The 27401-nt window shown below is 45.3% G+C and overlaps 1 protein-coding gene across 3 annotated transcripts in view; it reads right to left on the reverse strand.

Annotated features, from left to right (window-relative positions):
- The window catches only part of PLEKHG7 (pleckstrin homology and RhoGEF domain containing G7), a 355229-nt gene that overhangs the window by 18861 nt on the left and 308967 nt on the right, over nucleotides 1-27401 (reverse strand). For 2 of the 3 annotated variants that reach the window (XM_063927631.1, XM_063927630.1), the window contains 4 exons: nucleotides 20670-20785; nucleotides 16242-16335; nucleotides 16081-16160; nucleotides 4047-4200 (listed from right to left, as the gene is read on the reverse strand). In XM_063927631.1, the coding sequence (XP_063783701.1) occupies nucleotides 4047-4200; nucleotides 16081-16160; nucleotides 16242-16335; nucleotides 20670-20785 (444 nt within the window). The remainder of the gene's footprint in view (nucleotides 1-4046; nucleotides 4201-16080; nucleotides 16161-16241; nucleotides 16336-20669; nucleotides 20786-27401) is intronic. The other variant, XM_063927632.1, reaches the window with a different exon arrangement.

The raw sequence follows: 27401 nt of genomic DNA on the forward strand, positions 1-27401 counted from the left end.
GTTCCTGGGGATGTTACTGGATACTGTGGCCCAGAAGGTGTTCCTCCTGGAGGACAAAGGGAGAGCACTTCAGGAGATGGTCCGCATAGTGCTCCGACCTGCTCGAATCCATCTTTGCATAAGATTTTTGGGGAAGATGGGTGCCTCATACGAGGCGATCCAATATGGGAGGTTCCATGCCAGAACTTTTCAATTGGATCTCCTGAGTAAGTGGTCCAGATCACATCTACAGATACAACGGATGATACGGCTGTCGCCTCAGGACAGGATTTCCCTCCTGTGGTGGCTGCAGTACTCCAATCTCCTGGAAGGCCGGAGTTTCGGGATTGGATCCTCCTCACAATGGATGCGAGTCTGAGAGGATGGGGAGCTGTCACCCAAGGGGCGCAGTTCCAGGGCAGGTGGTCAGCCCACGAATCCCTCCTTCCGATCAACATTCTGGGACATCGGGCTATCTACAATGCTCTGCTTCAGGCCGCTCCTCTGCTCAAGGATCATGCGATCCAAGTACAGTCGGACAACACCACAGCAGTGGCGTACATCAATTGGCAAGGAGGCACAAAAAGCAGATCCTGCATGCGAGAGGTGTCAGAGATGATACTCTGGGCGGAAAGAAATGCAAGAGCACTGTAGGCAATCTTCATTCAGGGAGTGGACATCTGAGAAGCGGACTTCCTGAGTCATCACAATCTCCACCCAGGGGAGTGGGGGCTCAACCATCAGGTCTTTCAGCAGATCATCGACTGGTGAGGCTGCCAACAAATAGACATGATGGCTTCTCGACTCAACAAGAAGCTTCACTGGTATTGCTCACGAACCACGGACCCTCAGGCGAGGCCAGTGGATGCACTGACATCGCCTTGGCCTTACAGGCTGGTCTTCCTGTTTCCTCTAATTCCGTTGCTCCTAAGGGTGCTCAAGCAAATCAGAAATCAAGATATCCAGGCAATTCTGATTGCCCCGGATTGGCCTCTGAGAGCGTGGTACGCGGATCTTCTAGGCATGTCCGTCGAAGACCCTTGGCCTCTACCACTACGAAGAGATCTTCTTCAACAAGGACCGTTCATCTACCCGGACTTACGGTCTCTCCAAAAAGGTAATTGCTACCATGGTTCAGGCCAGGAAACCTGTGGCGTCAAAACAATATCATTCTATCTGGAGAAGATATGTCTCCTGATGCGAGGAACGCACTCATCTACCTGCAGAGTTCCACTTGGAACGTTTCTTATGTTTCCTGCAGGCTGGTGTGGATATGGTCTGGGTTCCGTTAAGGTCCAGATTTCAGCTCTCTCCATATTCTTCCAGAAGAAATTGGCACTGTTGCCAGAAGTTCAGACCTTCTTGCAAGGGGTACTCCACATACAACCTCCTTTTGTGCCACCTACGGCACCCTGGGATTTGAATGTGGCGTTGGAATTTCTATAGTCATCCTGGTTTGAACCTCTGATGACGGTGGAAGACAAGTACCTCACGTGGAAGACGGTGATGTTACTGGTCCTGGCCTCTGCTAGACACGTCTCAGAATTGGGAGCCTTATTGTATAAAAGTCCATACTTGGTCTTTTACATGGACAGAGCGGAGCTCAGGACTAGACAGCAGTTCCTGCTGAAGGTTGTCTCTACATTTCACCTGAATCAACATATTGTAGTTACGTCAAGTTCTGACTTTTCTGCTCCTCCGGAGGCATTGGATGCTGTGCGAGCCTTGAAGATCTTTGTCAAGCGGACGGCTCGGATCAGAAAGACTGATTCCTTGTTCTTGCTCTCTGATGCACAGAAAAAGGGTTGTCCTGCTTCAAAGCAGTCCATTGCTTGTTGGCTTAGGCTTACTATCCAACAGGCTTATGTGTCGGCAGTCTTACCTGTTCCTAAGTCTCTGAAGGCCCATTCTACAAGATCGGTGTGCTCTTCCTGGGTGGCTGTCTGTGGAGTCTCAGCCTTGCAACTATGCCGAGCTCCTACCTGGTTGGGGAAGAACATTTTTGTGAAGTTCTGTAAGTTTGATACCCTGGCCACAGTGGATACCCAGTTTGGGCAGGCAGTGCTGCAGAAGTCTTTGCACATTCCTGGCCATTCTGGAAGCTTTGGGATGTCCCCATCGTACTAAGCCTCCCCAATATCCCTTATGGATGTTAGAGAAAATAGGATTTTAATTACCTACCGGTAAATCCTTTTCTTGTAGTCCATAACGGATATTGGGCGCCCACCTCAGTGCATTGACTTTTCTGCAGGTTCTCTCTTCTGTGGTTAACTGTTCAGCTGTTGCTGTTGTTGTTACCAGCCATTGCTGGTTGTTGTATGCTAGTGGTGTGCTGGTGTATAAATCTCACCACTCATTGGGGGTCATTCTGACCCGATCGCACGCTGCAGTTTTTTTGCAGCGTAGCGATCGGGTCAGAACCGCACATGCGCCGGCGCCGCAGTGCTCCGGTGCATGGCCGCCCATCACTGCGCTACGATCGCCTCTGCCTGATTGACAGGCAAAGGTGATCGATGGGCGGGAGGCGAAATGGCGGCGTTTGGCTGCCGTTTCGTGGGCGCGGTCCGGCCAACGCAGGCGTGGCCGGACCGTGAGGGGAGTGTCCCGCAGCGGCTGCGGGACATCACACGCAGCGGCTGCGGGCCGGGGAGCGATGAGTAGCTCCCGGCACAGCACGCTAAAGCTGCGCTGGTCGGGAGCTACTCTTGAAGTGCAAAGGCATCGCCGCTGTGCGATGCCTTTGTACCTCTTGAGGATGGGGGGCGGCACTGACATGCTGGGCGTCCCCCCGCATGTCTAAGTTCATGATCGTAGCTGTGCTAAATTTATCACAGCTACGATCAACTCGGAATGACCCCCACTGTTCTTATGTTCCTTCTCTCATATATGTTCTTTCTCCTTCGGGCACTGTTTTACCTATAACTGCCTGTAGGAAGGGGTATAGAGGGGAGGAGCCAGCACACCCAGTGAAGAAATTTAAAGTGCACTGGCTTCTTTGGACCCCGTGTATACCCCATCGTACTAAATCTCCCCAATATCCCTAATGGACTACAAGAAAAGGATTTACCGGTAGGTAATTAAAATCCTATTTTTGCTACCGTCTTGTTAGAATATAGCGTAGGTGCTAACAGGTACTGTATTTCCAGTTATTTCTGAGGCAATATTTTCTAAGTGTCCTACCACAGCCCACCGACAGACATTTCTCTGTTCCTTCACATGGGAAGCAACAGGGGAAATGTATCCTCCCGGGGGGGCAGAGCTCTGATATCTCAGTCAATACTCTGTGAGAGATCTCACAGTGTATACCTGTGATATCAGCACTGTCCGAGGCTGCCAGATAAAATGTCTTTCGGTCTGACAGGCATTTTATCCGGCTGTCTATGCCCAGCATTAGTCGTGTTTATTAAGGATATTTTTGTTTATATTTATTAAGAATTACTTTTTCTAAATACTGTCTATCAGCCACAGAACTATTGTGTACAACTGCAATTCTCAATTACCAACAGCCGGTCATGTTTTAAGGTTATCTTTAATCATTTACTGGTCAGTTAATCCAGAGGTTACCAAACTCTGCCGTTATAGTTCAGGTTTTAAAGGATATCCATGCTTGATCCCAACTGGCTAAATCAAATTGATTGAAGTACTAATTAATTCAACTGTGCTCAAGCATGGATATCCTTAAAACCTGGATTGTAATGCCAGAGTTTGGGAACCTCTGAGTTAATCTATTTTGCTGGGTTAGTAAACATCCCATCTTTAACCACCGGCAGAAAGCGTGAAAACATAATGTGGTGGTGGTGGTAAATGAGAACACTTGGTGTAAGTGACTTGTGCAGTGAAATTTTCTTTAAAAGATGCTAGAATTAAAGAAAACATATAAAACAACTCCAAAGTGCATGCCTGTAGCCTAACTTTCCATTTTGTGCTGTTTAAAATTAAATTATGAATATATTTGGATCCCTTTGAGCTATCAATGCTCTTGTAATACATAGTACATCAATAGCCTTTCATTATGGTGTTAAATATATTTGGGATTGTTTCCCATAGGTAATAATTTACTAGCATACCTGTAACATGGAAGTGATCAATGCTTTTTATGCTCAATCTGTCAAGCGGAATAGGCTGGTCTAGAACTTTGCAGTAACCGCCTTCTTTCACTACTGACTGCATCTCCGGGTGCAACGATGTGTACATTGCACTGACTTCTACAGTTGAAGTTTTCTGCAAAGTGAAAAAATTCCCACAGTGTTTATTTAGCTAGACTTCATTTTATTTTAAATATTGTGTAGATTAAAATACCATTACTTTTTATGCACACTTACGTCTCTAGCATCCATAAGGGATATTGGGGAGACTTAGTACGATGGGGTATTGACGGGGTCCAAAGGAGCCTGTGCACTTAAAATTTCTTCACTGGGTGTGCTGGCTCCTCCCCTCTATGCCCTCTCCCACAGGCAGTTTAGAAAAAAAGTGCCCTCAGGAGAGGATGCACACTCTGCTAGCTCCAGAGAGTTTTCTTCAATTTCTTTTAAACTTTTATTTTTTTTGGTATGCTGTTTTGGCAACAGCATACCTGCACCGTGGGAGATAGGGGGGGCGGTCACCGGCCTTGCGAGGTGTCAGAGCCACTTCTCCGCTGCAGGACCACTGTCCTGAGAGGTTGTTTGCGCTGTCGCAATCGCAGCACACACCTAACAAATGCCTGAAGGTGACGACTGTGGTGAGTACAAGCAGGGGGCCCCGCTAAGGGGGTCCCCCCGGTTCATGGTGCGACTAAATGCGGGGGACCCACTGGAACCCCCCATGTAAACTGGCTAGCGGTGGCTTAAACTAGCACTTGTGTGATGTTTTGAAGCAAACTAGGAGACATTCCGCCAGTATAAAAGCTCTTAACTCTGGCGCCATTGTGGGGGTGGAGCTACCTCAGAAAGGGACCAGTGGCATTTTGGCGCCTTCCTCTGCCTAATGCAGCAGCAGCAAGCACACACAGCTCCTCCTGACTCACAAGACACGCTGGAAAACTGGTACAGGGTGTAGCAAAGGGGGAGAGTCGCTATTGTACACAATCTGTGTCCTATACAGGACAGAAATCATTAGTGTTTCACTGTGATATAGTGAGCTGACAGCCTCACTGGGGCTGTATAGCTGGGGTGTGCTGGTCTTCTCTCTCTGTGGGGTATATTTACTAAGCTCCCGATTTTGACCGAGATGCCGTTTTTTCATCAAAGTGTCATCTCGGTAAATCTCGGTCATTTACTAAACACTAATCACGGCAGTGATGAGGGCATTCGTAATTTTTTGCTAGTTCAGGTAAAAAATTACGAATGAATACACCATCGGTCAAAACGCGGCTGTTTAAGTATGAATCTCGGTCATTTACTAAGAAGTGCAAAGCAAAAAAACACAAAACACTGCCGTGAAAAATTACAACTCGTAAAAAAGTCCTAAAAAAAAACAGACCTGCTTTTTTTATCCGTGATTTGAGATGCATGCAGGGATCCATGAGATCCGTGCATGTATATCAGTGGGAAGGGGTGTGAAAGTGCTTATTTTTGCTAAAAAAATTGCGTGGGGTCCCCCCTCCTAAGCATAACCAGCCTCGGGCTCTTTGAGCCGATCCTGGTTGCAGAAATATGGGGGAAAAAATGACAGGGGTTCCCCCATATTTAAGCAACCAGCATCGGGCTCTGCGCCTGGTCCTGGTCCCAAAAATACGGGGGACAAAAAGAGTAGGGGTCCCCCGTATTTTTAAAACCAGCACCGGGCTCCACTAGCTGGACAGATAATGCCACAGCCGGGGGTCACTTTTATATAGTGCCCTGCGGCCGTGGCATCAAAAATCCAACTAGTCACCCCTGGCCGGGGTACCCTGGGGGAGTGGGGACCCCTTCAATCAAGGGGTCCCCCCCCCCCAGCCACCCAAGGGCCAGGGGTGAAGCCCGAGGCTGTCCCCCCCCCCCATCCAATGGGCTGCGGATGGGGAGGCTGATAGCCTTTGTTGTAAAAGAAAAGATATTGTTTTTAGTAGCAGTACTACAAGGCCCAGCAAGCCTCCCCCGCATGCTGGTACTTGGAGAACCACAAGTACCAGCATGCGACGGAAAAACGGGCCCGCTGGTACCTGTAGTACTACTACTAAAAAAATACCCAAAAAAAGACAAGACACACACACCGTGAAAGTATAATTTTATTACATACATACACACATACATACATACTTACCTTAAGTTCCCACGCAGGTCGGTCCTCTTCTCCAGTAGAATCCAAGGGGTACCTGTTGAAGAAATTATACTCACGAGATCCAGGGGTCCAGGCTCCTCGGGAAATCCAGGGGTAATCCACGTACTTGACAAAAAAAACAAAACGGTGTCCCGACCACGAACTGAAAGGGGACCCATGTTTGCACATGGGTCACCTTTCCACGAATGCCAGAAAGCCACTCTGACTTCTGTCTAAGTGGGTTTCATCAGCCAATCAGGGAGCGCCACGTTGTAGCACTCTCCTGATCAGCTGTGTGGTCCTGTCCTCACTGACAGGCAGCACACGGCAGTGTTACAATGTAGCGCCTATGCGCTACATTGTAACCAATGATGGGAACTTTCTGCTCAGCGGTGACGTCACTTTAGGTCAACCGCAGGGCAGAAAGTTCCCATCATTGGTTACAATGTAGCGCATAGGCGCTACATTGTAACACTGCCGTGTGCTGCCTGTCAGTGAGGACAAGAGCACACAGCCGATCAGGAGAGTGCTACAACGTGGCACTCCCTGATTGGCTGAAGAAACCCACTTAGACAGAAGTCAGAGTGGCTTTCTGGCATTCGTGGAAAGGAGTCCCATGTGAAAACATGGGGCCCCTTTCAGTTCGTGGCTCGGCTTTCCGTTTTCTTATTTTATGCAAGTACGTGGATTACCCCTGGATTTCCCGAGGAGCCTGGACCCCTGGATCTCGTGAGTATAATTTCTTCAACAGGTACCCCTTGGATTCTACTGGAGAAGAGGACCGACCTGCGTGTGAACATAAGGTAAGTATGTATGTATGTTTGTGTGGATGTATGTAATAAATCTTTACTTTCACGGTGTGTGTGTCTTGTCTTTTTTTGGGTATTTTTTTAGTAGTAGTACTACAGGTACCAGCGGGCCCGTTTTTCCGTCGCATGCTGGTACTTGTGGTTCTCCAAGTACCAGCATGCGGGGGAGGCTTGCTGGGCCTTGTAGTACTGCTACTAAAAACAATATCTTTTCTTTTACAACAAAGGCTATCAGCCTCCCCATCCGCAGCCCATTGGATGGGGGGGGACAGCCTCGGGCTTCACCCCTGGCCCTTGGGTGGCTGGGGGGGGGGGACCCCTTGATTGAAGGGGTCCCCACTCACCCAGGGTACCCCGGCCAGGGGTGACTAGTTGGATTTTTGATGCCACGGCCGCAGGGCACTATATAAAAGTGACCCCCGGCTGTGGCATTATCTGTCCAGCTAGTGGAGCCCGGTGCTGGTTTTAAAAATACGGGGGACCCCTACTCTTTTTGTCCCCCGTATTTTTGGGACCAGGACCAGGCGCAGAGCCCGATGCTGGTTGCTTAAATATGGGGGAACCCCTGTCATTTTTTCCCCCATATTTCTGCAACCAGGATCGGCTCAAAGAGCCCGAGGCTGGTTATGCTTAGGAGGGGGGACCCCACGCAATTTTTTTTATTATTTTACAGTGTTTAATTAAAAAAATAAAAAAAAACCCCAGCACGGATCACACAGATCCGGCCGAGATTGATTGTAAAAAAAGTCGGCAGTGTTTTGCTAATCACTGCCGTAAAAATAGGTAAAAAACCACGAATGACATCGACATCGGAAGAAAAGAAAAACCCGAATACGACAGCTTAGTAAATCCATCGTAATCAATTCAAAAAGTTGCAGTTTTACACTGTCGATGTCAGTCGTGATTGAACTTGAACATGATTCTGAAAATTACGAATCTTAGTAAATAAACCCCTGTGTGTCTCCTTTCACACACAGTAAGGGCAGGCTTGCTAAGTATTACTGTCTGTGTGTACGTCTTTGTGATTACTGTGAACATGGGTTAACAAAAACTATGAAGTGTATGTCACACCAGATTCTCTCCCTTATCATCTGATTCTGTTTCATGTGAACAATTCAGCCAATCTTCACAGCTCAGTGAAGGGGCTGGAGAAGAGGTACCAGAGCCATCCAGGTTAGGGGCTCTTAAGACTATGATCAGGAGCGGTTCTTGGTGCGGGCAAGCAGTGCCTGCACCCGGGGTCACTCCACTCCCTGGCTGCAGCAGATGCTGTGGGCTGTGTGAGCATCTGCTGCAGCTGGCGCACCTGTCAGACGCATTATTGACCTCTAGTGTTTGTGCGGTGCTGCTATGGGAGACGTCATGACGTCTCTTCCATAGAGGGGCGCTGTGGGCGGCCAGACGGAGCTGCAGCAGCAGTGGTCAGGAAGCAGGAGCGGGGCTGGTAAGTATTTTTTTTTGTGTGTGTTTGTAAGCGGCTACTAAGGGGCACAACTACTGGGGCACAGCGACAGAGGGCACAACTACTGGGGGCATAGCTATAGGGGGCACAACTACTGGGGCAAATCTACTGGGGGCATAGCTACAGGGGGCAAATCTACTGGGTCACAGCTACAGGGGGCAAATCTACTGGGGGCACAACTACTTGGGGAAAATCTACTGGGGGCACAGCTACATGGGGCACAACTACTGGGGGCCTTTGGCGCGCACTATCTGTTTTACCACTGGGGGGGCGCCAGTGGAAACTTTCGCACTGGGTGCCACAAGGTGTATAACTGGCCCTAACTATGATGTCTGATATGTCATTACAACTCACTGCTAATGTTCAGAAAACTCGGCTACTACAACAGGCTGTTGCAGACTTAGCTGCTAAGGCAGATGTTACACAACCCCCACTCTCTAACTCAGGACCAAAAAAGCGTGGTTTACCTGCTCTGCTCTCTGATACAGATGAGGAAATACAGGAGGATGGGGATGACTTGGATCCCGTTAGTGGGGATTCCACTTCTGCTCAGGGTATTGAACCCCTCATTCTGGTTATACGGGATGTGTTAAAGCTCCCTCTAGAGGATGCTGCGTCACAGCAGTTGTTTTTCTTTACACAAAATAAGCCTAATATCACTTTCCCTGATTCTGCAGAGTTAGATGACCTATTTATATTAGCCTGGAAAAATCCAGACAAAAAATACCAAGTGTCAAAACGATTTTTGCACACTTTCCCATTTGCTCCTGAAGATAGGAAAATCTGTGAAGAGTCCCCGGTAGTTGACGTCTCAGTCTCTCGACTGTCAAAGAAAGCAGTGCTGCCTGCCTTGGGCTCCTTTACCATAAAGGACCCTGAGGACAGAAAGATAGAGACTACACTAAAGTCTATCTACACAGCAGCAGGTTTATCGCAAAGGCCGGTCATAGTGGGTTGCTGGATGACCCATGCCATTCATATGTGGGCTACTCACATTCAGGAGTGCCTCTACGGGGATATGCCTCTGGTCACTACGGTGACTCTCCTGAAGCACATTCAGGACACTGCACGCGTCCTGTGTGGCTCGCCCAAGAATATGGGCAATATTAATGCTAGGACGTCTGCCATGGCAGTGTCGGTGTGCAGGGCCTTGTGGTTGCGTCAGTGGATAGCGGATGCAAAATCCAAGTGCAGTGTGGAATCCCTCCCCTTTTCTGGGGAATGGCTCTTTGGGGTTGAGTTGGATATGTGGATTTCCAAAGTCACTGCAGGGAAATCTACATTTCTCCCTGCTGTGGCCCCGCCGGCTAGGCGTTCCTACCTGGGGACGTCTGTTCAGACCTTTTGGTCTAACCGTTTTCGATCTAGGGCTAGGGGTGCCTCCAATGCGAATAGAGGCACCAGAGAGGTAAGACAAAAAGACCTGCAAACACTGGTTCTCAGGAATAGAGCACCAGTTCTGCTTCCACTAAGTCTTCAGCATGACAGTGCCCACCCACCCCGAGGGGATCTCGAGGTGGGAACTCAACTGCATCACTTCAGCCACATCTGGGAGGTTTCCTGCCAGGATACCTGGGTCAGGGACCTCATTTCTTAGGGCTACAAGCTGGAGTTCAACGGTGCTTCCCCCCAACGCTTTTTCAAATCAAGCTTACCAGCTTTGGAGGATATGCAAGTTACATTGCAACAGGCCATCCAAAAGTTAGTACAGTCCCACGTCATTGTTCCATTACCAATACCACAACGAGGCAGGGGTTATTACTCCAACCTATTTGTGGTACCGAAGCCGGACGGTTCGGTAAGGCCCATTTTAAATCTAAAGTCCTTGAACCCTTCCCTGCTGGTTTTTAAGTTCAAAATGAAATCTTGAGAGCAGTGATTGCGGGCCTGGAAGAACAGGAATTCATGATTTCCTTGGATATCAAGGAGGCTTAACTTCATATTCCTATTTGGCCACCATATCAGGCTTATCTGAGGTTTGCCCTGTTGGACGATCACTACCAGTTCCAGGCACTGCCCTTCGGCCTGTCCACAGCTCCAAGGGTTTCACAAAGTTAATGGCGGAGATGATGTTCCAGCTCTGGGTCTAGGGGGTCAATGTTGTCCCTTACCTGGACGATCTTCTGATAAAAGCAAGATCCAGGGAGCTTTTATTGCTCCATATCGACCGCACTATCCAACTTCTGTCACGCCATGGGTGGATTCTCAATTTACAGAAATCCCACCTGGAGCCAAGTCAGCGGTTTTGTTCCTGGGGATGTTGCTGGATACTGTGGCCCAGAAGGTGTACCTCCCAAAGGACAAAGCTAGAACACTTCAGGAGATGGTCTGCATAGTGCTCCGACCTGCTTAAGTATCCATCCATCTCTGCATGAGATTGTTGGGGAAGTTGGTCGCCTCATACGAGGCGATCCAATATGGGAGGTTCCATGCCAGAACACTTCAATTGGATCTCCTTAGCAAGTGGTCTGGATCACATCTACAAATGTACCGGATGATACGGCTGTCACCTCAGGCCAGGATTTCCCTCCTGTGATGGCTGCAGTCCATCAATCTCCTGGAAGGCCAGAGTTTCGGGATTCAGGATTGGATCCTCTTCACAACGGATGTGAGTCTGAGATGATGGGGAGCTATCACCCAAGAGGCGCAGTTCCACGAAGCCCTCCTTCCGATCAACATTCTGGAACTTCGGGCGATCTACAATGCTCTGCTTCAGGCCTCCCCTCTGCTCAAGGATCACGTGATCAAAGTACAGCCGGACAACGCCACAACAGTGGCGTACATCAATCGGCAAGGAGGCACAAAAAGCATAGCCTGCATGTGAGAGGTGTCAAAGATACTCCTCTTGGCAGAAAGAAATGCAAGAGCAATGTCAGCAATCTTCATTCTAGCAGAGGACAACTAGGAAGTGGACTTCCTGAGTCATCACGATCTCCACTCGGGGTAGTGGGGGCTCCATCAGGCGTTTCAGCAGATCATCGACCGGTGGGGCTGCCCACAAATAGACAACGCAACAAGAAGCTTCACTGGTATTGCTCACGAACCAAGGACCCTCAGGCGAGGGCAGTGGGTGCACTGACGTCGCCTTGGCCTTACAGGATGGTATACCTGTTTCCTCCAATTCCGTTGCTCCCAAGGGTGCTCAAGCGAATCAGAAATCAAGGAGTCCAGGCAATTCTGATTGGCCTTGGAGTGCGTGGTACACGGATCTTCTGAACATGTCCGTCGAAGACCCTTGGCTTCTATCACTACGAAGAGATCTTCAACAAGGGCCGTTCGTCTACCCGTACTTACGGCAACTTTGTTTGACGGCATGGAGTTTAAGCGGGAACATCCTAGCTCACAAGGGCCTTTCCAAAAAGGTTATTGCTACCATGGTTCAGGCCAGGAAACCTGTGACGTCAAAACACTATCATATCTGGAGAAGATATGTCTCCTGGTGCGATGAACGCACTTATCCACCTGCAGAGTTCCACTTGGGACGTTTCTTACATTTCCTGCAGGTTAGTGTGGATAAGGGCTTGCGTCTGGGTTCCGTTAAGGTCCAGATTTCAGCTCTCTCCATTTTCTTTCAGAAGAAATTAGCACTATTGCCAGAAGTTCAGACTATGTTGCAAGGGGTACTCCACATACAACCTCCTTTTGTGCCACCTACGGCACCCTGGGATTTGAATGTGGTGTTGGAATTTCTATATTCATCCAGGTTTGAACCTCTGATGACGGTGGAAGACAAGTACCTCATGTGGAAGACGGTGATGGTACTGGCCCTGCTTCTGCTAGACGTGTCTCAGAATTGTGGGCCTTTTCGTATAAAAGTCCATACTTGGTCTTTTACGAGGACAGAGCAGAGCTCAGGACTAGACAGCAGTTCCTGCCAAAGGTTGTCTCTGCGTTTCACCTGAATCAGCCTATTGTAGTTCCATCAAGTTCTGATGCTTCTGCTCCTCCGGAGGCATTGGATGCTGTGCGAGCCTTGAAGATCTTTGTCAAACGGACGGCTTGGATTTGAAAGACGGATTCCTTGTTCGTGCTCTATGATGCACAGAAAGAGGGTTGTCCTGCTTCAAAGCAGTCCATTGCTCGTTGGTTTAGGCTTAAGCTAGATACACACTACACAATTATCTGGCAAATTATCTGCCAGAACTAGCTGGTTGGAATGAAAATCTGGTAATGGATGAGAGCAAATGACAATCGACCATTTGCTCCCAAACATTGCAAAACAGAGAAAAACATTCAAGTTTGTATGAACAACAGGTTTTGTTCGTTTTCCAGTGTTTGGGAGCAAATGATAGATTGTAATTTGCTCTCATCCATTACCAGATTTTCATTCCAACCAGCTAGATCTGCCAGATAATTGTATAGTATGTACCTAGCTTTACTATCCAACAGGCCTATGTGTTGGCAGCCTTACCTGTTCCTAAGTCTTTATAGGCCCATTCTACAAGACCGGTGGGCTCTTCCTGTGCGGCTGCCCGTGGGGTCGCAGCCTTGCAACTATGCCGAGCTGCTACATAGTCGGGAGAGAACACTTTTGTGAAGTTCTACAAGTTTGATAACCTGGCCAGAGGATACCCAGTTTGGGCAGGCGTGCTGCTGAAGTCTCTGCACGTTCCCACTGATTCTGGAAGCTTTGGGACGTCCCCATCGTACTAATCTGTCCTCAATATCCCTTATGGATGCTAGAGAAAATAGGATTTTAATTACCTACCGGTAAATCCTCTTCTTGCAGTCCATAAGGGATATTGGGCGCCCTCAGTGCATTGACTTTTCTGCAGGTTCTCTCTTCTGTGGTTACCTGTTAAGCTGTTGCTGTTGTTACCAGCCGTTGCTGGTTGTTGTATGTTAGTGGTGTGCTGGTGTATAAATCTCACCACTTTGTTCTTATGTTCCTTCTCTCATATATGTCCTTTCTCCTTCGGGCACTGTTTTACCTATAACTGCCTGTGGGAGGGGGCATAGAGGGGAGGAGCCAGCACACCCAGTGAAGAAATTTAGAGTGCACCGGCTCCTTTGGACCCCATCGTAATTAGGGCCTAATTCAGACCTGATCGCTTGCTAGCTATTTTTTGCAGTGCTGCGATCAGATAGTTACCGCCTACAGGGTAGTGTATTTTAGCTTTGCAAGTGTGCGAACACATGTGCAGCCGAGTGGTACAAAAAGAGTTTGTGCAGTTTCTGAGTAGCTCTGATCTTACTCAGCCGCTGCGATCACTTCAGCCTGTTCAAGACCGGAATTGACGTCAGACACCCGCCCTGCAAACGCTTGGACACGTCTGTGTTTTTCCAAACACAGAAAACGGTCAGTTACCACCCACAAATGCCTTCTTCCTGTCAATCTCCTTGCAATCGGCTGTGCGAATGGATTCTTTGTACAATCCATCGCTAGGCAACGATCCACTTTGTACTTGTACAACGCGCCTGCGCACTGCTGTTCATACGCATGTGCAGTTCTGACCTGGTCGCTGCACAGCGAAAAAACCTAGCATGCGATCAGGTCTGAATGAACCCCCAAGTCTCTCCAATATCCCTTATGGACTACGAGAAAAGGATTTACCGGTTGGTAATTAAAATCCTATTTTCTTGATAAAACTTTTTTTGAATATTTATTAAAATTATTGGATTGAGACAATATAAAAACTTAGATTTTTCTCATTATACTGTAATTGCTTATTATAATTATTGCTTCACAGATAGAATTAAAAAAGTAGACTCTTTTGTTTGGGGTCACTCTTATCAACATATATTCGTTAAAATTTACCTTTTATTATTTCTATCATGAAAAAAAACACACAAAATAAGCTTTCTCACGAAGAGAGCAATATTCTATGAAAGCGTATTAAATCAGTGAGGGATAAATATACCATTGACATGCCAGTCTATAGATGCTGCAGTGAGTAGCAATATCACGTGACAACCAGTATAACATAAATTGGATAGCCTCTGTTAAAGATTCCTACTCTGAAGTCATCATTTCAGTGTAATTAAGATATGGATCCTCCGTTATATACCATTGACCTTACACCTAGTATCTATCTGACAGTCTGTAGCATCTGTTTTACTTTATCTCTGATATATTGACGAGTATCAAATGGAGCATGGTAGGTTTCCCTACATTAAACCAGCTCATAAAAATACCTAGATAAACAGCATTATGCTCATATAACCATGTATTATGGACATATTTGTTGGTACAGTATAACAGAGAAAAGTATGGAATTTGGTTATTGTTGTGTAAAGATCAGTTGGAAAAAGCACATACACGTGATAGGAGTAGATATCTGCTTTTAACCATCTGCATCAAATGGGTTAATGAGTCTCAAGATCCATGTATGTGTTTAAGAGATTGTCCTGCATCTGCTGTCTCCCCTAAGAATTCAGGCTGATGAGAGTACAGATAGTAAGGCTCAAGTACAAAGGTTGAGTGCATTCAATATGAATAATATAAGAAAAATAAACAATTTTTATTTGTTGTGACTCATTTATTTGGGTGAATAATATTTTTTTACATCAGACATTAACTGTGTGGCAAATGTCTCACACAGTATAGACAGCAGATCAAATAAAAAAAAAAATCAAAAGTTTCCCATTATGGCACCGACAGCTCCAGCATCGCTGACCATTCCGACACATGCAGCTATCAATTTAGACCACAGCAGGGATAGAGCTGTCCATGGCTGTGGCGGCCGCGGGCTCTGGATTGCGCTGGGGATCACGCTTCAGTAGCAAAATCCCGCACATGCACAGAGGAGCCGGCTAGGAAGGAGACGCAGCGCTTCAGCTCAGAGCTGTGAGCTCGGGAACATCGCAGAAGACTTCGGCAGGCAAGATGTTGATACGTCTTGTCGATGTCCCTTCCTGCTTCGCCTCAGTCATGAGGCGAAGCAGAAAGTGCATGCCCGTATAATACATTTACCTATAACACTGAAATGATGACTTCAGAGTAGGAATCTTTAACAGAGGCTAATCAATTTATGTTATACTGGTTGTCACGTGATATTGCTGCTCACTGCAGCATCTATAGACTGGTGTATCAATGGTATATTTATCCCTCACTGATTTAATACACTCTTATAGAATATAGCTCTCTTCGTGAGAACACTTATTTAGTGTACGTTGTGTGTGTTTTTTCATGATAGAAATAATAAAAGCAAAGTTTTAATGAATATATGTTGATAAGAGTGCCCCCAAACAAAAGAGTCTACTTTTATTTCTCTCTGTGTAGCTATATCTTTAACTCCTAAGGAGCACCACCGGATTCATAAGTACTTTACCCTAGTCTTAGGGATACAGCATCACAAGGCAACAGAATTGTTAAAAATTATTACCAGTTAGATTACAACCACATATGCTTTTTGTGGCTACCTGTGCACAGACCACACCTTACGTTCCTATAATTATTGCTTATCATAATTATTACTCTCAAAAATCTTTTTCACATCTCAATATTTAAAAGAAATAAAAATATGTAGCTAACATTAACACCTGATTTAATGACCAAAACTAAACATTCATGAGATCACGGAAACAATAATTTCTTAATTTCATTTTTACCACAACTATACCTCAATACAATGAGCTTATTTAATTACATTGATATTGAAACCAATTTACCCGTTTGTGTCTTTTAATTTTTGTTATCAGCAGAAAGTCATCAAACAAAAGCAGGTATACATCAAGTAGATATGTACTTTCTGTAAAACAGATGAAACATCCATGTAGAGATGTAGACATCACACAGTCAATTACAGCATTTTACGATTTACAATACAGACCTGTCAGGGCGAGTCTTCCCTCATGAAGGAGGTGTCTGTTGGGAGAAGACAGCATGTTCTCTACGTTGGGTTCTTTGAAACAGTGCTTCAGGCCCTGCAGAAAGTGAGAATGCATGATGTAATACAACATGGGGTGAATACTTGTGAAATTATAATTTGAGATTTTTTTTGTTGTAATGAAGGAAAAGCCTTTTTAGTGTTTCTTTTTATCTTGACATTACAGAATACTTTGTGTTGATCGATGGTAAGAACTAATGTAAAGATATATTCTTCTGTTGTCATAGGGCTCCACAGGGAGAACATCGGGGTTGTAGGTAGTGGATCAGAGTCTGAGCACCAAACAGTTAAGCTTTCAGGCTTCCCAGAATGCTTGGCTCCTCTCTCCTATAACCCCGCCTCCATGCTCAAGCAGATCAGTTTATTTGTTGGTGCCAGCAGGAAAGTTGCTTGCACCTTTACAGGGGGCTGCTATAGCAGCTCTATGCTTTCAAATGTAATCATTTTTTTCCCCCCTTTTTTGAGCTTGTCAGTGCTGAAACATCTGTTAGACTTCAGCACTATAGCTCCATCACCACCCGCTGGCGCTGAAACTCCCGCACGCCAATGCCAAGACTGGTACTTGCAGCACACCTCTCACTTTGGAGACCCCAGGACTGCATGGCTGGCATATGGGGGCAGGTAAGAGGATCCCATCTTAAAAAGACCCACATTTAAATTGTGGCATTATGGTAGCCTAACCTTTGTTATCTCTCTTTCTTCAAGGTTCATAGGGTCCACAGGGCCTCTCCGTTTTTGTGGCATTAGTCACTGGTTCCTTTCTCCTGTCTGCGAGAATGTGTTTTTATGTGTACAATATCTTTAGTCTCTCTTATCTGCTTCCTGCTTTGGGCTTGTTAACAAAACTGACCTGCCTGGGCATGGAGGCGGCGTTATAGGGGAGAGGAGCTGAGCATTCTAGGAAGCCTGAAAGCTTAAATGTTTGGTGACCGGACTCTCTTCCACCACTTACAACTCTGATGTTCTCCCTGTGGACCCTATGAACCTTGAAGAAAGAGTTAACAAAGGTAAGTCTACCATAACTCTCGTTTTTTATTCTAGGATATGAAATCCTGTAATTGTCACCACATTCACACCTATGTGAAATACCTTGCTGAAGGACACTGTCTATATTCCAATGAAATTCTGAGATGAGGATACAGGACTCCACTAACTAGAACATTAACATACCCTAAGTACCGTGGTTATGAATACACTTTCCACAAAATCAGCATTTTACAGGGCATGCTTACACAATATACTGTATAAGTTAAAGGTTCAGCTAAAAAATTTTAATGTTTAGATGTCATTAGTAGTTTCAAGAATTTTCTGAAAAATAATTGCATTGTTATATCACTACTAGGTACTACTGCTGTTCGCCATGGGTTTTCAACTCAATCTTCAACTACATCCAACATGTTTTCATGATTTGTTTAATCATGCACACGTGTATGACGTACTTTTCTGGGTCGGTAATTGCATCTGGCTACATCAATGCTACAAACTGATGAGCTGGAATCTGTGAACTACATCCAGACCAAATTACCTTTCAGGTTACGATCATTAACCACCTATGTAAATAAAAGTGATCATTGTCGCAGCACAACTTCAGATTATTTTCACATCTCATGGAATTTCTATAGATCACATTCGTGTTAAACATGTACATTACATATACAATCCTAAAAAAGCAGGGGCATGGCCTACTATAGAGCATGACTTTACACAAGCTCCTCTACATCTGGCAGCTAAATCAGTCTATTCAAATATCAATCATTTACCTAGAAATACTCCAGAATTCAAATCCTGCTATGCCCTGTGGGTTTAGACCTTTCCTCTGTAAGTCTGGAGGGCAGAAAACTACAATCTAAAGTCTGCCTCAAAGCCTTAGACAGCTCAAATCTGCTGAGCATTGACCTACATGGGACAATGCAGCAGTCACCAGACTAGGAAACCAGATTAGGGGCTAGATGCATCATTGCTTGGAAAGTGATACAAAGGAGAAAGAAAAAGTACCAGCCAATCAGCTTTTAGGAGCTCATTGGCTGATAATTTATCACTGTCCATCCAAACGATGATGCATCTAGCCCTAGATCTGTTCCCCAGTGTGATGGAGGATCTTAATAATGCCTGTGGGTTTGGGCCTAACTCTAAAGTCCAATTTAGGTTTCAGAGAATCTAATACACAGGGGCCACAGCCCAGACAAGTTTGGCCCACACAAAACAATCACCTGGCCAAAGTCCAGCCTTATTCAAGCTACAGTATCTGGGACGCAAATGAAATAAGACTCCAAAAACAAGAAGAAAATATTAGTGCAACAAAGAGACCCTGGACACAGTCGACAACTTGTGACCGCACAGCAAAAGAAATAATACGTCACTCAAAACAGATTGACCAACATAAATATGAAAATAAAATTCCTGCCATATGACCTCTCTTTAGGGAAACTGCTAATGTATCTACCGCCACAGATTTAATGACACGGGGACTGTTACAAAATGATAATAATAATAATAATAACAACAATTTTATTTATATAGTGCTCTTTCTCTAACAGGACTCAAGGTGCTTTACAGACATCAAAAACAATAATACAGAAGATTTAATTAATACAGCAAGAGACAAGCCACACGGACATAAAAAGAAACTCTAGAGCACTCAGTAAGCATAATTCAGGATTGGGGTAGGCATTTTGGGTAATAACTTCCACGGGTTGTGTATTCCACCCTCACAAGGTACAAGGTGAGGCAGCCATCTAGGGCGCACTGCGTAGGATTACCTTTGGTGGAACAGTCTACCCCTAGAGAGATGACACAAAATGAGGTGACTGCAGCATCCTAACACTCAAAATAGGGTGCCAACAAAAGCATCAGGTGTACCAAGTGGGACAGCCATGTTGGGTGCACTACGGAGGTTACACTGTGGTAGGTGAGCCATACAAGGGCAGAATGCATATGTATGGGAAAACTGACACGTGTGTAGTAGTATGCTATACCCTGCACAGAAAGATCCACATGAAGTACATCCTGCCCGCGGAGGAACCATCCCAGGCAACCATCTGGGGTGCACTGCATAGGTTGCTGCTGGCAGGGTGTGCAAACAGTGGAGGTACACATTAAAGTTCTTCATCAATATTTAACCCATGAAGCCAAAAAGTACCCAATTGGAGTTACAAGGCTCTCCATACTCCAAGAGAATAATACTGCTAGTTGATTTGGAATGGTAGTTTCCATTAAACATAATGATGGTTAACCTCACCACAGCCCTCCTTTAGTCCTTACTTTAGGATTGGATATGGCCTACATCAAATAAGCATATACTGTACATATAACCAAAATAACAGCTGACATGTGGGCCTACATTATTCACAGAGTCCAGAACCAACAAATGATTTATTTTGCCTCCACAGACATCTAAACTAATCACAGATGTGATGTGTGAAGTGATAAGTGTGTTATATACCTAAATAAATGCAGTTGTAAATATATTCAAGGCTCCCGTATCCCAAAATATTTGGAATTATTAGCAGACAGTTGAAGAGGAGCCTTCATCGTTTCACTCAGATACTGAAGATCCAAAATCCAGAATAGAAGACATGGACAATTTCAGCTACAGAAATAATGTCACAATTAAAGGGATACTAGAACTGATAGACTCACAAACATTCTTGGCTTATATTTGTGGTCTCTTTAAACATCCACTGCCGCAGACATTAGATAAGAACAGTAACCTATACTGGACAGAGCCCATCGGGCATTGTACCAGAAGACCTCTTCAGTCAAGCATCTAAGGGATTCCATAGACCATAACTGACAGAAAGTGGCCGTTCTGTGGGAGGTAATCAGGGTTGTTTTCAGGGGTTGTATCATCCACTAACTTTGAACCTGTAGGCAAGAAACATGTCTCCAGCATTTCAGTTGCATCAGTCATTCTGAGCAACCATAAACTCACTCAGGAGTTCAATGTTTGCCTGATTTGCGTCGATGCTGCAAATGTGTATGCAGCCGAGAAGGCTCTGGTGGGTGTCTATAAACAAATCCCGGTGGCTGTTACATTACCATGTTGGCTATATTTTGACCTAGCCCCTCCAACTTTAAGTTTAACTACACGGGACTTGCCATAGTTAGTTTGACTGAAATACTTTGTGCTGCTATTGCCACTCATACTCTGATTGGTTGCTTGTCTCTTTTCCGTTTCATCTACTGCTCATCCATATGAATCCCATTTGGAGAATGTTGTTACTACTGTATGTGGTGACCCTACTGAATAAAAACGAATAAATACATTTTGTGTTGATGTCCATTTTTTAAAAGGTAGACTACGAGTAGTTCTTGTATAAAAATGTATAGCATGCTAGATATTAAATATGACTAATTACAACACGGAAATACCTCTGGTATGAAGAATCTTTTATCTCTCTCCCATAAGTAGGGCCATACAATAACATCCTGGAGTTGCTTGAATTTCTGGGACTTATTCAACCATTTAACTTTTCCTTCAAGATCTCCTGGAATAATGGTAGAAAAAAAATATCACAATTATTCGAAGTACCCAGTCATTTCCAACAAGTGTGTTTCACAACATTTGTGTTACAATCCCAGATGAGAACTGAATTTTAAAATTGAGAGATAACACTGTATGTAAACTATAGTTCCCTGAAAATCAGTGGTGTGAGGACATACAGATTTTTGCAGGGCCATCTTAACGTATGGACTCACTCAGGGTTGGAAAGACCCACAGGGATACAGGGGAAACCACTGGTGGACCCACTTGCCTGGGGATTCGCCGCCTCTTTTAGGATTCTGGTTCCAGACTGTGCACTTGAATTATGCATTATACATTCAGTATGTTACCTTTTACTGCACAGCGCTATGGTGCATTTTCTACAGTGCAGTGCCATTACTTATTTGGTACATTATCATGCATGCACTAGCAGTATTTAATATATATATTTATCTATCAAGGGGGCCAGACCATGCACTCTCTAATTGTTAGCCAAACTTTGTTGCAGCTGACCACATCCATAAACAAGGGCCCCATATTACTGCATTCCCCCAGTGGGCCCTTCATGCCCCAGTACAACACTGGGCAGCTGCCCAGGACCACAATTCTAGGGGACTTCGCAGAGGTGGTCTTGGCCTGGGGAATAAGACCTTTCCCCATGCCTATGTAGCTTCTTGAGAGGCAGGTAGAGAATGCTGCCCGGCTCCTATGATTGTGAATAACACAGAGTGCCAAGGCAGCATTCTCTGCCTGCCTCCCAGCCTGCAGCCATACAGTGAATGGCTGTCAGCATGCTGATTGGTGAATGGCTGGAGTTATCCACCAATTAGAGTGTTGACAGCCATTCACTGTATGGAAGCATGTGGAGAGATGGAGCAGGACTGCAGGAGGGGTAAGTTATTATTTTTCATTCAGCCACTAGGGGACACTGGCACATAGAGTAGACGCTGGGGTATAAATGGTGGATACAGGGAGCTGGGCACTATTCCGTCATCATCCTCCAGTTTATAATTTGTGCAGAGGGAGCACATTGACTGAGCTCCTGCTCAGTTTTCTTTATTTTAATTTATTCATTTTTTTCTCCTTATTAGTGCTTGATTGAGAAGCACTCTGCCTCGGGAGACCCTTCGCCACTTAACTGAGAAGTGGGGTCCAGATTCCACTCAGCAGTGACAAGCTGCAGCGGAGATTCAGTGCTTATATGGGAAGCACTGTCTCTCATACAACTGACTGCTCATACTCCTGGGGCTCTGGGAACGAGAAAAGGATGAGTGTATTCTCCACTACACCCAGCGCCCGCGATCAGTAAGATGCGGAGTGTGCAATGGTCAGGCTCCCTCCTCCCTCACAGAGCGATCTCCTGCCAGTACACACTGCACGCCGCACTGGTAACACAGGGGCAGATTTATTAAGCTCGGTGAAGTGATAAAGTGGAAGGTGATAAAGGACCAGCCAATCAGATCCTAACTACCATGTCACAGGCTGGGTTTGAAAAATGACAGTTAGGAGCTGACTGGCTGGCAATTTATCACTTCACCAAGCTTAATAAATCTGCCCCACAGTGCGTGCAGCTGCAGGAGAGTATATGGGAGCCTTGGAAGCGCAGTCTCACCTCCATTCAAGAGGTACAATGCCACACTAAGTATAGGACGCGCAGCTGCACGGAAATATATGTGAGCCGTGAAAGCGCGGTCTGACAAGCACTATACTACAGATGTGCTAGACGAACTACTACACAAGTGAAGTTCCACTCAAGATGGCGCTTGGCTCCGAGCTGAGATGGAATATAGAAGGAGGGAGGTGGAGTTGGCAGGTTTTCTGCCTGTCCATCACTCCAGGCGGGCTCCCACAGCTAGGCAATGTGATTATGCAACACTGTTTCCTCTACTCTCCACAGAGACAGGTACACACTGAGTCAAACTGCCAGAACATTCAGAGCCTGCACACAATAGACAGGCTGGTGGCTGCCGGAGTTTATTTTAGGGGAGTAAGAAAAACTATAGCTCCCTCTATCCTTCTGCCTCAGTATTCCTTACTCTCTCTGTTTTACTAATTGAGGGTGCTGGTGCATGTGTGTGTGCGTGTCTCTTCTGTCCTTTACAATGGCAGGCAAGGGACCAGCAAATAAGGCGTCGCAAAAGTAATTGTCAGTGCAAAATGTTATAAAAAAACCCACATAGACGATTCCTCCCTGTGTGAAGCATGTGCTTCGGAGGTCGCATCAATTAGTCCTTCTCTAGACGCTAATATTCCCCCCTGGGCAGTAGCTCTCACAGGAACCATTTAACAACTACATCCTGAATTGGCTACTTTGCGGAAGACTTTTGAGTCTGTTAGAGTGGTTCCTCCAAATGATTTACTTCCATTTCCACAGAACCACCTTGGTTTGCAGGGCTTGCCAGGTCGGTACAGGGTCTCACGAAACGTTTAGTTACGTCCAACAAATGGCCCCAGACATCTTTGAGAGCTAAAGAAACGTCCAGTACCACAGATTCTTCAATCAGGTGAATTGGGGAAGGAACCCCTCTCTCTAGATGAGGCGGAGGAGGACGAGCGTGAGTTGGGTGAGATTACTGATGACGTAGCTTCTCCCGAATCTTCTCAGGGGGTTGAACCTCTTATCTTAGCAGTGAGGCAAGTTTTACAAATTTCCGAGACTGTGACGCCAGACTTGTCAGACAGTGCCTTATTTGGAAGAAAACAGCAATCATCGGTCACTTATCCCTTTTCTAAGAAATTTGATGATCAGCTGACAAGAGGCCTGGAAAAACCCAGACAAGCGGTTTCAGATGCCAAAAAGGTGCCTAATTAATTACCTGTTTCCATTGTCACTGACGGATAAATGGGAAAAGTTTCCTCAAGTAGATTACTCTCTGCTGGTTGTCAAAAAAGACGGTATTGCCTGTTCCGGGCACAACTTATTAGAAAGACCCATCTGTCTGAAAACTGGACACCATGTTAAAATCCATTTATTCGACAGCAGGTGTTTCACTTAGACCAGCTTTGGTTAGTTCTTGGGTGAACAAAGCAGTGGAACACTGGGCCACTATGTTGATTAGAGACTTATAAGAAGTTCCCGTGGAAGAGGTAATTATTCTAGCAGAACATATTAAGGAGTCTGCTATGTATTTAGGAGAAGCTGCTACAGATCTCGGTCAAGTTAATTCGAGGATCTCAGCATCAACTATTGTGGCCAGAAGAGCCCGTTGGCTACGATTATGGTAAGCAGAATCTAAAGGAGCTGCAGAGGCAATTCCATTTACAGGTGAAACTCTTTTTGGAACTGGATAGGTTGATTTCACAGGCAACATGTGGAAAATCTACTTCCTTGCCGACACTTGCCCCACGCCTGTGCGCTCTAATGCTGGAACTTCTTTCGTTCCTTTCGTACCACTCAAACTTTTCAAAAGACCTACACCCCCGCCCCTACGAGGTAGAGCTTGCGGCAGGCAGCCAGCTATTGCTCGGTGCCAAAACCTGCAGAAAAGACCGTGGCCTGACGGTCTCCCTTCCCACCATGGAGCAAATACAGTGGGAGCACTGCTTCAAAATTATCAAAGTGCCTGATTCCAAATATCAGACAATGCGTGGATTCACAATGTACTATCCAAGGGATACAGGCAAGAGTTCAAAGTTTTTAACGCCCAGAATATTTTTTATGAGTCTCCCAGTTCTAACGGCAAAACATTTAGCCCTTCAGGGTGCAATACAAGCCTTAGTTGAATCAGCATTGTTGATGCCGGTACCACCGCTCCAACTAAAGAAGGGTTACTATTCCAATCTTTTCGTAGTACCAAAACCGGATGGTTCGGTAATGCCAATCCTGAACTGAAATCACTAACTCAATTTCTTGATTATTATCGATTCAAGATCGAGTCGATCAACTCATTTATTGCGAGCTTTGAACCTAAGGATTTTGATATCTGTGGACATCAAGGATGCATATCTCCACATTCCAAAATGGGAACCCCACAAGGCTTTCCTCAGGTTTGCGATACAACAGGAGCTTTTTTCAGTTCAGAGCCTTACCGTTCAGAGCACCCAGAGTGTTTACCAAGGTCCTGTCAGTGATTGCTCATCCCATACCTAGCCGACCTCCTTCTCAAAGCTCCATCCAAGCTTACGAGATAAGGTTGCCATGTGTTCAGTTCTTTGCCCACTTTTTAACATAACAAAATGGACCAGAACCCACCACACGGAGGTGGCTGCACGTTGAGTTCCATTTGTTTCTTTTTTTTGTTTTTAATTTTTTCATATTTATTTTACACATTTTATTACAGAAAAAAAAACATAGCTCTACTTAAGACCATACCATCTAGCACTAACAGCCTCTCTTACAGAGGATACTTGCTCTTGTAAAACATTGGGGCTGTTTGTCGGAATAACAATGTGCAACAAATGAAGCCATCCCTTGCATCACTGCTGCAGGATTGAGCGAACACTTCTGTAATGAGCTTCACTAAATGTTACACTGCAACAGTGTGACAGGGATAGGAGGAGAATTCCAAGTTTCCGTACCCATGGTCACCCAACAACTTTTCTTTCAGCTTCTGGCTCAGTACGTTCTTGAGAACTGTTGGAGTCAAAATCTGAACGGAGGACCAATCGATCCTTCTGTGGTGGAAATCAGCAGCACAGAAACTGATTTTCAGCAGAACATCCCAGCGGCAGTCCTTCGGGGTTCCAAAATTTTACTTAATGCTTCTAAACGAACTTTGGGGGTAATTCAGACCTGATCGTAGCAGCAAATTTGTCAGCAAAACCATGTGCACTGCGAGGGGGGGCAGATATAACATGTGCACAGAGAGTTAGATTTGGGTGGGGTGTGTACAAACTGAAATCTAAATTGCAGTGTAAAAATAAAGCAGTAAGTATTTACCCTGCACAGAAACAAAATAACCCACCCAATTCTAACTTTCTCTGCAAATGTTATATCTGCCACACCTGCAGTGTACATGGTTTTGCCCAACTGCTAACAAATTTACTGCTATGATCGGGTCTGAATTACCCCCTTTGAGCCTCTCCTCTGTCATCATGGTTAAAAGCAAATTTTCCGGGACAGCGAAGAAAGCATTTGGGCATTTGAAGCGTCAACAATACATAAGTACTTCTGGTGTAGGTAACAAGTCCGCTGGATAAACTCGAAGAAGTGCCTTGGTCCATCCTTAATTGAGCTGTTACGCCTTAATTTGAACCACATTGGAACGTAAACGTAAAGTAAGTTCTTTGTGATATCTTTCAATTTGGCAGAGAGCCTTTCAGTAGATATATACAAGTGTAATATTCGCTCTGCACAGGTCAGTCAGCGAGCATGGTTAAGACTACCAGGAACACAACAGCTCAGGTCACGCGGATAAGTGCCAGACTGAATCGCCCTTGAGATTTCAAACAAATATTTCTGATTCTTGCTCAGATCTGCCGACGAAATATCAGGTAAGCTACAATCAGTTTCTTCGTAACATGCTACTGGAAGAGATTCACAACAGGTTTGAAACGTCAGGCACAGTGAATTACTTCAGGCCAGATGTGAACCCTATCCATGACTTCAAAGAGACTTTGAAATAGAAGTTCACTGAAGTGGTCAAATGACACTCCCGTTCCCTCCCGTGTTGACAACTGTGCCGTCACAACCTATGACTAAAAGCTCCTCTGTACCTCCTTCTCGAATCAAAACTTCTTGTATGCTGTCGCAAATGTATTTGGATGCAGGCTCAGATAAAACGGAAATAAGCTCCTCCTTGATAGAGTGTTGGTAGAATTTCGCTCCTTGTTTCACTTGAGCAAGGGTGTCATCCTTTCGACCGTCAAAGTATAAGGCTTTCAGTGAAACAGTGGATGGGATGAAATGGTGCGGAATGCTGGCTGATCTTGGACTTTTGTTAAAGAGGCATAGAAGAAATGCTTTTGCCTTGTAAGTAAATGCCCCTTTAAACAAATGTCCGAGATCGGCCGGCATCCCGCACCTCCGGAGATCTTGGATGCCATTACATCCTGCCAAGTATTTTGTTGTGCTTCAACTATTCTCATACCTTTTTGTTTCTCTCGTCTAATTTTACTTTTATCTGTTATGAGGTTGGGAGAATCCGTGGATATTAGATTGACATCTTTAAGCACAGAAATAGTGCATCTCTGTCATTCACACCAAATCTTTGGCAGGTAAGTGCCATCTCCTTCAACTTACTGTAACTCGCATTTGAGTCATGGAAGACTTCCCCTTAAGACTTAATGATGTTGAGTATGACTGGTCACTATTGAACGATTCACTTTCCGAATGCTCTTTTCCTTTCAAGTTCATTGATAAATATTTGGGAGTATGAAGCTTCATCTTGTCCCCTTGCAACCTTGGCCTCTCTTTGGAGTATCTCCTCGTGACAAACTGATCTTTTAAGAAGTGTCTCCATTTCAGAAACATCAACACCTCCAGGTCGCCCCACTAGTCCACCTACTCCTTTGAAAGAACTTTCCGATCCTTCGGACAAGAGCAAGACTGAAAATCTTTCCACTTGCAGGCCGCAATGTTTGCGTGCATTTGCCTTAAAGTCGTCAGAAGAGCTGGGCTTCTACATGCACTGTACAATACCCTTTTTACTATCCTGTATTTATTGTGGTATTCTGCAATA

This window comes from Pseudophryne corroboree, chromosome 6 (genome assembly GCF_028390025.1).
Source record: "Pseudophryne corroboree isolate aPseCor3 chromosome 6, aPseCor3.hap2, whole genome shotgun sequence".
In the NCBI taxonomy this organism is placed as follows: Eukaryota; Metazoa; Chordata; class Amphibia; order Anura; family Myobatrachidae; genus Pseudophryne; species Pseudophryne corroboree.